Here is a 14658-nt window from a genome sequence, read left to right as displayed (position 1 = left end):
GGCTTGGAAATTAGTAGCAGTCAAATACTCAAGATTCTAAATGTGGAGCGGAAAAACCGGAGGACTTGGAGAAAAATCCACGCGAGCACGGGGAGAGAGACACCGCAAACTCCAAACATGCAGCAGGTGTCAGGGTTGAGATCAAACCCACGACCTCATGCATACCAGGCGAGGGAGCAACATCTCACCACCGCAGCAAGGCCGAGGTCTGAGCCGCAAAGCGAGGGAACGCGTCCCGCTAAAATCCACCTGAAGTTCCATATCGATTGGAACATTCGGCTTTATGGTGTCTTGTTCTGCAGCTCTCAAGCCCACTCGACTCACTGTCAGCTGCCGTGGCCAGCGTTCAGTCACCAACAGTACCACCTGTTACCATGGAAGAGTTTTACGTAACGGCCTTCCTCTCGCGAATGGCATCACGGGATCGTTAACGTCCACCGCACACCAGGCGGCGCGTATCGTTACGGTTAATAAACTGGTGGTAATAACCAGGGCGGCCGCCGGGTTTCGAACCGTGAACTTATGCAAGAACAAGCGGCGTGTCTGTGATGTTGTAAATGATTGCACTGAACAGGCTCACATCCCATCAATTTGCGCTGACATGGCATGGTGCACCTAGGCCTGAAGGAAAACGTAAGGTCATGATGGTTTGGGACAGGTTGACCTGATGGTAACACACATTGATTTAATTATCGGGTTGTGGAATTGTTTCCCATTCCGTGCGTTGGTTAATAACCATATGTGTCTACTGGACTGCAAACATATTTCGTGCATCCGAAATAATGTTACGGGTTTTTTTTTCTTCCCAGAAAGGACAATAAATTACGTAAAAAACACATGAACAGTGTCAAAATTCCCGAGCCTCTTGAAGCACAATGTCTTTTTGTTAATGCACCATTCGCTCGTGGATAAAATTCGATTTACAATGAGAGCCTTCACCAAAGAAAAATGCACTCTGAGGAGGTGTTTAAACCAACACACTATTTTTTTTTTTACAACTTTAAACCGGCGCTTTATCCAGCAGACATTTCCATGGCTTCAAATCAGATACTTTCGGTACATTATGAGAAAACCCTTAAAAACAGCAAAATTCGAATAATGGTAACAATAAATTACGTTTACAAAGCGCCTCTCTACAAGGTACTCAAAGTGCTGTACATCACAAAGTAAACAAATAAAATGCATGTCCGCTGGAAACAAAGAATCAACAACATGCAAAACTGTGCTCACAAACAGCAGAAAGGCACAACTTCAGTGTCATGGTCATATGATAATAATCACAATAATTTTTAACATGTGATATTCGCTCCATTCTTACAGGCTATAATGAAGGCGCTGCTGCATTACACACACACAGTCCACAGTAGTTTCTCAGTGGGGGGAGATGTTGCTACATGTGTAGTCCTAATTGAGGTCATTTGCGCACAATTTCGATTCATAATTTATTTTTGGGTCAAATCGCCGCATGTCTAAATGCGTGTCGGAAACCATTCCTCCGCCCCCATACAGCCAATAAATAAAGTTGTCACGTGACGAAAACAAATGTGGAAATGTATGACTGCAAAATAATCATGATATGTTTGTAAAAAAAAAAGGTGTATTATATACGTACGTGGTGATAACAGCCAATCCTTAAACTTTGCCAACAATTGTAACGATGACGCCGGGCGTTGAACGGCCTGACACGTGCGCGTGACGTGTACCCAGGGCACGTGACGTGTACCCAGGGCACGTGACGTGTACCCAGGGCACGTGACGTGTACCCAGGTCACGTGACGTGTACCCAGGGTGGGAGTCGCGCCTTGCCGCTGTTTGCAAGCACACGCGTCTGCTCGCGTTCTATAGCCGTGGCTGCGGTGGTGGTGGGTGGGCAAGGTGTAGCGGGAAGGGTGGAAGCGGGCATTACTTGCGACTGGTAAGCAGCACGTGGTATCCGGGCTTGCAGCGGTACTTGCAGGAGGAGCCGACCTTCTGGCCGTCGTGTTTGCAGCGTTCGGTGCGCGCCACGGCGTTGGGCATGGGCGGCGGTGCCCGGCACGTCAGCTGGCAGTACGCCTCCGGCAGGGACCACAGCCCGTCCTCCTGGCACTGCAGCTCGGCGCTCGCACCTGGCGGAAGGACAAACAAAAAAAACGCAAAGCAGTTCGGCGTCACAATCGGCCGTCGGCGGTCGTGTTTGCGGCGGCGGTGGCGGTGATTAAAGCCAGAGGGGGAATGACAGTGGTTCTTGGTGCTCCCCTCTTCAATAGTGTCAAAACTATTAAACTATTTTTTTTTTTTATTTTACCAGGTAAGGTCCACCGAGCTATCTGGCTTTTTTTCTTTCAAAATTTCACACGATGGTAAGCCAACGAAGTGGCGTATCATCACGTGGAAGTTTCCAGCAGACGAATAATGTAAACACACATTGATTCTAAATGTGGAGGGAAAAACCGGAGGACCCGAAGAAAAATCCATGAGATCACCGGGAGATAGACATGCAAACTCCAAATAGACAACAGGCATCAGGGTCGGGATCGAATCCACGACCACACAACTGCAAAAACGTATGGATGTCTGTGGCGAAATGCATAGGTGCTACAATATATTGGAAAGTTGAATTTTACACTTGCATTGTTATGTATGCAGCAAAAGATTTGTTATCCAGCATCCATGTGGAATGGAGGGTGCCGATTAATCAAATATTCCGGACCATCTGAGAGTTACACTTATGGTTCAACCAGATTTTCCAAGCACATAAAACTTTTCAAAGAAAGAAACTGAGCCGACATTTTGTTGGAGGCCTTCATCCAGCAGTGGAATTGACCATGGCTGAACATCGACGATGACGCTGAGAAGTAAGAGTGCTGGACGGGTCACCTTGCAGTATGGCGGGTGGGCGGCAGACGAAGGTGGTGCGGGCACTGTAGCTCGTTCCATGGGGGTAGCTGAAGTCGGCGTGGTACACGAGGTGCGAACTCGGGACACCGCAGTCGACGGGCAGGCAGGCAACGCGCTTATCCCATTGGCCCTCCACGCAGGCCACTCCCACCTGATGCTGATTGGAGGAAGGGGCGGCGTTTGTAACAAAGGCCTAAAAACTCCTACGCGATTCCGTCACGCCCACTCCGTACCTCGTGTTATTTGGCCCCGGTGTTAAGACGCTCCTGAAGAAGCTCCCAAGCACGTGGCGCGAAACGTCGGACATCGTGCTGACGCGGTAGCCGGCCAGAAAACACCTCGGCACGCTGTTACCGCACAACCGCGAAAACCTACGCTGCATGACCCGCATAGCTGTATCAGTGTTAGGGCATGCAAACGGCAAAATAAAATCTATGGAGAGAAAAAAAAATGATTCTTACTCTCACAAAATTGTGATTAATATTCAAATTATTTTGCAATTCACGTCAAAGCGCACGGCACATTTCGCGTTACGGTGCGAACGAAACTGTACCAGTGGAGCCAGAATGAGCAAACGACAATACGAATGAAACACACACACACACAACAAAACTAAAAAGAATCCATCCTTGATTCTAATCGGCACCCTGAATTGTTACAAGTCATCACATCTCTGCAGGGGGGCGTGAATCAGTCCACGGGGTAATCAATAATGCCGTGGCGCAGCTGATAGGTGGTGTGTGTGGTGGTTAGAGGTAGGGGCTCGTGTTTATGAGTGCACAGAAATGCCTGTGTTTACACGTACCAGGAAAACGTTTGACAATGGGATATTAAAAGTATGCAGATAATCACCATTATTACTCTGTCTTTCTGCATAATAACCCTGAACGTAAACACACTTATTCAATTATAAAATTGGTAAACTTACAGTTAAACAGAGGGTTTGTTTAGTTTTTAAACATTTCTCAAAACATATTTACCTACCCTATCTTACACGCACACAAAAACAAAGACGAAAGATCCCCCCCCCCTTATACCCTAATCAACAGCTGGGCAAAGTTCTGTTTGCGAGCGCCTATTAAGGCCGGCACGTCGCTCAAGAAAACAATGTGGCCAGCGCCACGCACAGCCGCCTTTGTCTCCCCAGATATTAATTTAAGGTTGATCCAACATAGGAGTGGTAACAAGACAGTTTCTGATACCACTTGTCACTAATAACATCAGTGGTCTAAGAAGTGAAATGAGGTCAGGGTTTGTTTTTTCTGTGTTGTGTGCTGTCCGCTGAAAGAACTCTCCCCCCACTCTCATACAAAGACAAAGATACCCCGTATAGCCTACAACAGCCTGTTGGGGCAAGTGCTGTGGCGCACGAGGGTGGGTGGGTGGCGGTGGCCGGGACTGTACCCAACCACCTTTGTATCCCCAGGTGCTGCTGTTAACACACCGTACCAGGTACACATTTAAGGCTGTGTCGACCTGCGGGAGGCCAAGGACCGGTACCGATAATTGCCACTGCCATTCTCCGTGTTCAGGAATAAAACTTAGGTGGCTGTTTCATCCGTGCTCTGTGCTACGAACTGGAAGGCCACTTCCAACTATCCTACGTGCAGACAAAGGCCTCAAAAGTCTTCAACAGACTTTTGAGGCACGTGTAGTTAGCGAGCGCCTATGAAGGCCGGTATGGCACCCGAGGGGATGGGCGGCTAAATACCACGCCCGGCTGCCTTTATCTCCCCAATGCTGACGTTTACACACCGCACCAGGTTAATGATTTAAGGCTGAGTTGACCTAGGGGGAGGCCCAAGACCGGCATAAATATTCGCCACGGTTACTGATCGTGAGTGGCAAATTCAACTCGGGTCGCGGGTTCATTCATAGTGCAGCGCGCCCAACTACCACCACTCCAACGCTCCCCACACTCGCACACAGACAAACCACGCACCCGCAATGCCCCCGCGTCCCATTTCGACAGCGCACTCGGAAAGTCGTGGAGCTGACTTCGCTTATTGCGAGAGGCAAATCGTCGCCGGCCTGCTTTTTTGCTTCACAATGTCACAGCTGCCTCGGCCAGAGGCGCACGTAAAATAACAAGTGCCACCGGCCCCTACTACCATGGCCATTCATTCGCGGCTCTCTCTCTCTCTCTCCTTACCTGGGGTAGAAATAACCACCGGTTGCAGAATCGCCTTGTCGGCGCACAAAAAACGCGCGCATACCTCGCCGCTCCTGTATCTCCCCGCTCAAGATCGAGATAAATTAACAGGTTCGAGTTTCGGCTGCGATGGGGTTTTTTTTTCCTCTCTCGCTTCAATGACCAGGGTTTTATCATCCCTCCTGCCGCAGGGCACCCTTCTCCGACAATGCGTAATTGCACCGAGGAGCAACGCGCGCCCATACATTATCCCGAGCAACAACAACAACAACAATGATGTAAAAAGCGAACAAATAACAAAACTTAGCGCGCGGTTACGGATGGCCGAGGTTGAGGTGGGCTCCGAGTACGTCAGGGGGAAGAAGGGGGGGGGGAATGTAAGCGGAACACAATGTTCTGATTTTTTTGTGTATGAGTAAGTGTTTTTAGCGTCCACTACGAGGCTGCATTGTACAGCCTTGCTACTAAATTCTTTGGGTCTTTCGGTAAAGTCACGTAGATGGTTCAAAGCAAATAACAAGGAGGACGATCGCTTGTGCTGTGATCGAAACGTCGTAGTTTTTTTTGTTATTTTCTTTGAACCATCTACGTGACTTTACGGAAAGACCCAACGAATATTAATTCCTGCAGTCACGAAAGCCTTAAGTCAAGCCTTGCTACTCTTAAGAGATGGAAAAAAAACAAACACGTGTATTTTGTTACCATTGTTGCGCGAACATATTTAAGGCTAACATATTTTTAAAGTTACACACACTCCGTTTCCTGGCAGCTCATGCCACGTGTGAGGGCCCTTTTGTCCAATGCTGTACATGCCTTCAGATAATTATTCATTCTGTTCAAGGATATTCTTACACTATGCCATGGCCGACGGTGTTTATTTAAATCGAGCGGCAGGAGGGGGGCAGATGGAGTGATTAGCCCCTTGATAAATATCGCACTGACAAATTACTAGGGGCGCCTTTATTATTTGGCTTTCTTTTATTTTGACTATCTGGTTGCGTGAGCACGCGCCCTTCTTGGGCCTCGGCGCACCATTGCAAAGTCCCGCCCCCCCCCCCTTGTTCGTTGTTCGAGCCCAGGAGAGAGAGGGAGCCCAGTCACGCTGGAGCGACGGACTCACGCTGGAGCGACGGACTCACGCTGGAGCGACGGACTCCCTCTCATTCTGGAGCGACGGACTCCCTCTCACGCTGGAGCGACGGACTCACGCTGGAGCGACAGACTCCCTCTCACGCTGGAGCGACGGACTCACGCTGGAGCGACAGACTCCCTCTCATGGTGGAGCGACGGACTCACGCTCCAACGCTGGAGCGACGGACTCCCTCTCACGCTGGAGCGACGGACGCCTCGTTGAGCTGCGTCGCGAAGACCGCCCGTTGCCTCCGCGGAGCAACGCGACGCGTCAATCACGAGGTCGGCGTGCGGTCATCGGAACGGAAAGGGCTTACGTGACGCTGAATTGCGCGGGGCGACGGTGGGCCCTCACCTGCTTCCTGTCCGCCACGGGTTGTCCGTCCACGCTCGCTTCGTGCCCCTTGCCGCAGAGCACCTCGCACCGGCTGCCGGAGTCCTCGCACCGCACCGTGCCGTTTGCCACCAGCAGCGGGAGGCAGGTGCTGCACTCGTCACAGGTGCACCTGGCGCCGTTCGGTTTTCGTTTCAGGAGACGGGCAAAAAACAAAGAGGGCGTGGGTTCGTCAGATGGCCTCCTCGCGTGAAGGGGAGGAACATTTAATGGAGGAGTGATCGGTCCAAAAATTACACGAAGTATCACTGGGATGATTCGTCAATCAATCGTCAAGAAAATGTACAAATCGACTAAACATTGTAATCGATTGCTTTTTTTCGTGGTTGATTACACGGACCCCTTTTCAAACGATGGCCGCCCCCATATCCTGCCGCCTGAAGGTGGGACCCCCCTCCCCCATACCAGTGAATCTCCCACAGTGTTTGTGTTATCCGATGACAATGGTGATGACCATGTCGTATGAAGCAATGGCAACATTTCACAGGACGATGATACGTCTTGATATTCAGTGAAGCACTTGTGGAGATGCGGAGTGAATTTCAAGACATTGTCTTTCTGGGGGAGTGACTAAGAGTGGATGGTTGTTTTGCTCGACATTCCACTGCGCGAACTTGTTCACAACACTCGCTCTGTGTACGGACCACGCCATTTTCATCTTTTCCGACTGGACGAGCATTTATAGCGATAAATCGGCAAAAGTAAATCAGCGACTTAAATCATTGGATGGCCCGGCTCTAATATTAAGTCAACGCGCTTATTAACAGCGTCGGAGTCTTTAATTCGCACATGCAACGGGATGGTGTCCCCATTCAAGCCGGGGCTATAAAGATAATCGGTCGTGTCTTGTTAACATAATTGTAAAACCGTTTAGCTTCCCCGAAAAGGGTTAGCACGCACTGGCCCTGTGGAGGGGGACGCCTCGGTCTGTTACACAAGGCTCCCGTATTTCTTCAACGATTAAACGCACCATAAATCTGGTGACACTTGTGGCTTCTCTCGGAGACGGGGTGGGTGGGGGGGGGGGGCGGCGCATCATAAATAACATGCCACCCCTTGGGCACCCAAAACGCCTTCTGGCCCAGACCCGCACCGAGCCCTGCTGAGCATCAACTGCCCATAAATCAGGGCCGTAAATTCAATGCCATTGTTGTTCGCGAGGAAATTAATTTCAAGGAAATGCCACCGTGTGGTTCCGCGGTGTTACTGATGGCATTTCTGAGCTTTTGATAAGGAAACGAAATGCAATTATTTGGATTGAAATGTGAATCGATATGCCGGCTTGGTTTTTATTTTATCCGAGTCTTACGCCACACCTTTGCCCTCACATTATTTTAATGAGAAGGAATACAATCAGTAAATGCTTTTAGACTTCTGCCAAGCCTCATATGAGCCACGGTTTAAGTAATACTAAGTAATACGGTGCTTAGTGTTCACATCCTATCGTTTTATGTAATAGCTCTTTTTTAAAAATGTGTGTGCTTTCAGGGAAAAAAAACCGACAATAATAATTATTTACAACCACTGTCAATCCACCGCTGGACGAAGGCTTCTCCATGCCATGTTGGTCATGGCAGTTACTTTTACCATACTTCACCACACTAGTCCTGTTTGGGTTTGTGAAGGAACAGGCCCAAGCTCACTTCTGATAGAAGCCATCAACGTTCATAGTCATGACCAGAAGTCAACCCCAGACTCACAGGGTACATTGCACAGGGCGCCAAGAACTGTGCTAACCACTGCACCACCACTTAACTCCCTCCATATTATATTCTTCTCCAACTATATTCCTCCATTAATCTTTCCTTCTATGCATTACAATGAAATATGATTTCATGACAAAACCTTCTTCTTTACTTTTAAAACGACGGTGACATGCATAGACTGCGACTGTCACATTCGACAAAATGCGAATCTCTGGAATGTGACCTTTTTTGGAAAAGTCCCAAATTTAAAGAGGCATTCCCATTCGCGATGATAAATACCCAACAAATCTGAAAGAAAAACAAGCATTGAGAGTTGTACTTATAACATGGCAATTGGATTATTTAATTTAAAGTGAGTATGATCGTTGAGAAGTGGAACAAACTAAATAGTTAAGCGTGCAGACAAAACATCTCCTTCTATATCTGTCTCTCCGCATTCAACACGAAAGTATTTTCTATGCAACCCAACAGCCCCACGGCCTTCTGGGAGTGTGTAATTTCAGCAGCATTGACGCACTCAAAGCGAAACCTGGACCTGCTTCGACACAGCGTCCGAACGGCAGTCGGGCTTGCTTGAATCAACGCTCGTGAGTTGCCAGGTATTATAGGCATGCGTCCTAGTAATGCAAGGTAAAAAGTGTAACAGTTATTATAATATAGCGGAATCTCCAACAATAATTATTCACTCCATCTGGCCTCTCTCTCTCTATGAACTGAAACATCAGCCAAATAAATTTAGATTTAAAGCTTTCGTGACTGCAGGGATTCATATTCTTGGTTCTTTCGGTAAAATCACGTAGAAGGGAAAACAATAAAATATTAAAAATATAAAACAATAAAATTCTCACGACGTTTCGACTGCAACACAAGCAATCATCATCAGGTGTGAAAACCACAGCAAGAAAATTTGAAAAAAGTGGCTGTGGTTTTCACACCTGATGATGATTGCTTATGTTGCAGTCGAAACGTCATGAGAATTTTATTGTTTTATATTTTTATTATTTTATTGTTTCCCTTCTACGTGACTTTCCTGAAAGAACCAAGAATATCAGCCAAATAGTTGTCTGTTGTAAGGCATGCATTTTCATTTTTTTGCCCTACTAGCAATGCAGTCCTTAATAATATTTTTTTTCCTTACCCAATACACAACTATCTGAATATAGGCCACCCACTATACGCTAATTGACCTCAACAGAATGTAATTTTCCCCGTGGCCATATTTAGTTTGGTTGAGTATTTGTTTCCAATCCAATTGTACCATGGCTACTGTGTGAAGGCAGTTGAGCTGCACCAGGGTCTACGGGGATGGAGGGGCCCAGGCGTGGAGCTACAAAAAGGGCGGTGGGGGGGTGGGAATTTGACAAGGGGCCTACATTCATTAATTGCAGCTAGGCTCATGCCTGGCCTTGTACACCAGCCAGACGTCTTGTCGTAATTATAACAATACCACTAATAAATGATGTACAACTTTTAACGCACAGTCTTAACTCACTCTTGGACAGCGAGAGAGATAATGACTAGGAGGTGCGAGGAACCGCAGGTAAGCTGGAAGGCAGCCAGGTGACGAGGAGGGAGTACCAACACTTTACCCCACCACACAAGACCTGCTGATCGACTCAACTGTTCTCGGACAACAACGACAACACTAAGCTTCATCGTTCACGGAGTGGGGGGGGGGGGACAACCTCTTGAGGCTGTGGCTGTACGTTTCGCCGGCGGGGCAGATGTGCGCGAGTTCCTCGTCCTCTCTCCCGGAGGTGGAAGAGGAGGTGGAAGAGGAGGTAGAGGAGGAGGTGGAAGAGGAGGAGGTGGAGGAGGGCTTCTGGGACACGGGTCGCATCGCCACGCCGGACACGGCGACGAGACGCGAGGACACGTGCAGCAGCACCGCCTTGGCCCGGCGACGTCTCCTGCCCGCTCGCCCGGTCACCCCGAGTCCCACGGGAATCACCAGCGGGTTATCGCGGCAGCTCAGCTTGTAGACGCCTGCATAGCGGGGGGGACGGGGGGGGGGGACGAGGGGGGGGGGATGAGAGCCAGGCCGGGGTGGGGGAGGAGGGGGGTGGGAGGGGGATCAGCAATCTATGAGCACTGCTTTAAAAAAAGAAACGATCGTGTGAAAAATTGATCGTTGCAATCGCAGCTCCTTGTCCGCCCCGGGTCGATAAAGCGAGCGCCACGCGGTGCAAAGTCATTGGCCGTTGTCCTCTGGATTGACCGGCCTCTGACGCAGGAAAACGTGGAATTTCCACGACTTGATCAGGCAACTGGAGGCAGCGCTTAATTCACTGCCTCGTAATTGCATAAAGAGTTTAAATTTGTGGTCATGATTCAAATCAAGAATCGGATGATTTTTGTTGTGTCGTTTATATTGTGACTGTTGATTAAGCTCGTTTCGCTCTATAAACCTAGATGTCACATTCGTATTGAGTGTACATGCAATTTCCACAAGTTCTCGAGAACTATATTTTGCGTGCACATCAATGCATCCATGTGCTGTGAGTGTGAGAATCAGTAAAAGAAATAGTCGTTACATGCCTATTATAATTTCTCGTTTATGTGCTCTGAAAAAGTGGCAAATGTCAGAAACGTCACCGATTATATATTTTCCTGATGTAAAATCATCCCTCGGTAGTTTAAGCAGGGAGACACTTTTTGAAAGATTTTAATCGTATTATCGGTGTCTTAGATGTAAACTTTTATTTTCATTTGAGTGCATAATGTATCTATCAAGCTGTCTACAACAAAAAATTATCAAATGATTAAGAAATAATAGCTTTCAACCCTTCGTCAATCTGCTGCTGGACGAATGTCATGGAGGCTGTTTGGCCATACATCACTGTGCTGGGTTGGTGAGAGCAAAGACCCAGAAGCGGCAACAGATACTATAACTTGCCCTCCAATTGATTCCGACTGTGGCCAGGAATGGAACGTAGGTTAACGGGATTCATATCACAGTGAAGAATTGTACTGGTCAATGTGTGCTGTTGAAGGTGGTGAGCATTTACGTGTCAACCCAAGACCTGATAACGTCCAAGATCTTTGAGAGATAGGCTGCATTCATGTTTATTGGGTCATCGGCAATTTAAACAAAATATCTATCTTAAAACCGCTTCCGTTACATATTTACTGTAGCTTCATAGGGCGCCGCAACGGCAATATGTTAACTACTTTACCTGGTATACAGGAGGTCGTTGGTTCAATCCCAACCCTGAGGGCCCCTGTATATTTTCATGTTCTCCCTGTGGTTGTGTGGATTTGCCTCCGGTTTTTTTCCTCCACATTTAGCATCATGCGTTTAAGAGTATTTGGCTGCTATAAATATCCACTTGACAAGCCACTTAGTTGGAGCTATCATTCGTGGCAAGGTCGCTTCTCAAAAAGAGATATATACCTCAGTGGGCCTTATCTGGTAAGATAACCAAAAAATGTTTAAATACATTCATAGTTTCGTGTACTGTAGCATAAACTTTTTCCTTTTGGCTAGCCATCAAAGAAAGATGGTCACTGCATCGCGCCCTTTCAGGTGCGCTTCTGCGGCCGTGTGGAAGGCACTTCCTTGCAATATTAGGAAGCCACTAACGCTATACACAATTTTAAATCTAGATTGAAAACTCTCTTTTTTTTTAGAACTACCTTTGTGTTCAGTTTGTTGTCCTTACCCCCGCACCTCAGATGAGGGCGGTTGGCTACGTACGGCGCGAAAGAAGTTCAACATACATCAGAAAATATTTGTTTTGTCGTTTTCCTACAACACGATGGGGGGGGGGGGGGCATAATTAATGTCTCGGCGAGGAGTGTGGGTGGGTGAGAGGACACAGGGATGCAAGGTCACTGCAAAATTGTGTTTCAAGGCGGTCACATTAAAGCGATTTAACGGAGTAAATAACATGTCACAAAACACTTGTTTCTTACAGAGTGGGGGAAACCCTTTACAAGAGGTTAGAGATAATATCGCTCAGTGGTTACGATAGGGCCCCCTTTGGTAATTACTGGAGACACTTTGAAGATGACCTTTGCTGATATTTACAGGGCAATGGTTTGCAGAGGAAAGAACGCCAGTAAAAATGCCACCATGGCAGATTGTCAACGTTTTATTAATATTGGCATTTTCTCAGGCTGCTATTACTTTGAGAGTAATACGATACCTTTTACAGTAATTTTGTCAATCCACTGCTGGATGATGACCATGCCCTGTCATCCATTGGGAGGGGGGGGATGTTTGAGCATACTTCACTGTTTTAGTGATTATGGTTTGGGTAGTGCTGCAGCAAACCAGTTCTGATATCACTCGCCAACTGATGTCAGCCTTGACTGGGAATCGAACTCAGGTTGCCACGTCCCAGGACACAATGCACAAATCACCGCACCAGAACCCCCCCCCCACCCCCCACTCATATTTTCATGCTACATTATTACAACTCTGTTAGTGTATGAATACCGGAGTATTTTCTGTTTACCATACTTCACCAAGCCGGTCAGTGGGGCTTAGGAACGGCAGTGGGAGGGCAGAACAGGTCCCACTGATGCGAGCCGCAACTGAGAATCGAACTCGGATTACGAGGTCCGTAGTGCGGCCCAGCATGCGCAGCAGTGACGTGCGGTGAGGTCAATGGCTGGGGAGGCACTGGCTCGTGTCATAGCCAGATTCACACACGGAGGGGGGCGTGGCCTCACAGAGGGGGCGTGGCCTCAGCGAGGGGGCGTGTTCTCACTGAGGGGGGCGTGTTAGACACGTCCCCCTCAGTGAGGCAGATCTGATAGCTGCCTCCCCTGGCGCTTTTTCATTGCAGTTTCATGACGAGACCAGCGAGCCTAAATATCTCTATATACATACGTGAAATAAGTTATCTGGCGTATGGAAGGCGAGGACATGAAATGAAAGGGTCTTCAAACATTGCATTGGTGACGGACTGAAATAGTTACTGAGGGGTTGCGCAATCAGAGGGGAGGCTTAGGCCATCTCTGCCTCACCTCTCGTCTCTTCCTGTATTTGCAGCGGAGCTCCGCAAATTTGGCGATTTTGACTATAAAAATGATTGGAATCGTACAGAAATGACATTTATAAACACAGATCAGTAGAAACATCTTTAATTTCATTATTCTTTTTTTTTACTTTTCGTAACAGCTATTTTCATTGGAGTATGACAGGTGAGGCTCTGCCTCCCCTGCCTCCCCTGACCGCACGTCCCTGGTGCACAACTACTGTGCCACCGCTCCACCCATCTCTACTACATTATATTTCATCACCGTTATTCCTACATGTAACACAAACTCGTGTTGTAAGCATGGGTGCAAAATACATTAAAAATGAATCAGCAGAAGAGGAATGTTACGATGTGATGTCGTTTTATTATCTATCTTCTTTACAATCAATGTTTAGGGGTAATCCCAGCCAAAGCAATGAACTTCCTTTCCAGTAAGCCCACATGTTCTGGAAATGACTTTATGTGGGCCTAAAAAAGTTTGAAACCATTTAATACGAAAAAAATTGAATAGTAAAAAGTAAAAATTTACGTCTTTTGCTGTTAAATCTGAGACTAACAGGTCCCTTGAAGCTGGTTGACAATGAAACATGCCCCACTCTCCTGATGTATAACTAAAGCCAATGACAAGTCAGCTCGAGTTTTAAATTACCGCTCACGGAACCAAATGTTCTGAGGACATAATGGCACGTTGTTCGGTTCCAAACAGTCGACGTGTCTAACTAACCTTACGCCCATTTTTTTCTTTCTCCGTGTTTTGTTATTTATTTTTATTTGCTCCCCCCCCCCCCCCCTATTTTTTTATTGGGCCATTTTTTTCTATTACGCACTTCCCCCACCACCACCACCCTCCGCTCCCCTCTCGATTTGCATGAGTTCTGCCAGCAGCTGGAAACACAAGTACAGTACGATCGTGATTGTATTTGTCCATGACACAATGTCCAATTTTTTCCCCATCTGCAAGCCGGTTGACCCAGGCGCCCCACGTGACAAATCCCCCACGCTTGCAAAATGCCCACGGATGCATCAACCAACACCGACTCCGGCGCTAGGGGAACCCCCTTCCATCATGCCCACGGATGCATCAACCAACACTGACTTCGGCACTAGGGGAACCCCCTTCCATCATGCCCACGGATGCATCAACCAACACTGACTTCGGCACTAGGGGAACCCCCTTCCATCATGCCCACGGATGCATCAACCAACACTGACTCCGGCACCAGCGGGACCTCCTTCCCTCTGCTCAAAGCGCAGCAGCAGCAGCAGACACCCTTCACTCACTCTCTCCCTCTCTCTCTGAAATCTTACAATCAAGTCCAAAACAGTTTTGGTACAATATATTTTTTTTTTACAAACTCACCCAAGGTTTTTTTTTTATTCGCGCCAAAGATGTTCACGTGATCTGCC

General features: G+C 47.7%; 1 protein-coding gene across 4 annotated transcripts in view; it reads right to left on the bottom strand.

The window, feature by feature from the left end:
* The window catches only part of LOC116944890 (pappalysin-1-like), a 169192-nt gene that overhangs the window by 49431 nt on the left and 105103 nt on the right, over positions 1-14658 (bottom strand). For 3 of the 4 annotated variants that reach the window (XM_076068798.1, XM_076068799.1, XM_076068801.1), the window contains exons 15-18: positions 9949-10249; positions 6519-6669; positions 2860-3037; positions 1907-2108 (exon numbers count right to left, since the gene is read on the bottom strand). In XM_076068798.1, coding sequence (XP_075924913.1) covers positions 1907-2108; positions 2860-3037; positions 6519-6669; positions 9949-10249 — 832 coding nt within the window. The remainder of the gene's footprint in view (positions 1-1906; positions 2109-2859; positions 3038-6518; positions 6670-9948; positions 10250-14658) is intronic. The other variant, XM_076068800.1, reaches the window with a different exon arrangement.

Source organism: Petromyzon marinus, chromosome 22 (assembly GCF_048934315.1).
Source record: "Petromyzon marinus isolate PM22_M1 ecotype Great Lakes invasive population chromosome 22, UKy_Petmar_22M1.pri1.0, whole genome shotgun sequence".
In the NCBI taxonomy this organism is placed as follows: domain Eukaryota; kingdom Metazoa; phylum Chordata; class Hyperoartia; order Petromyzontiformes; family Petromyzontidae; genus Petromyzon; species Petromyzon marinus.
This window is presented reverse-complemented; position numbering and strand designations above follow the sequence as displayed.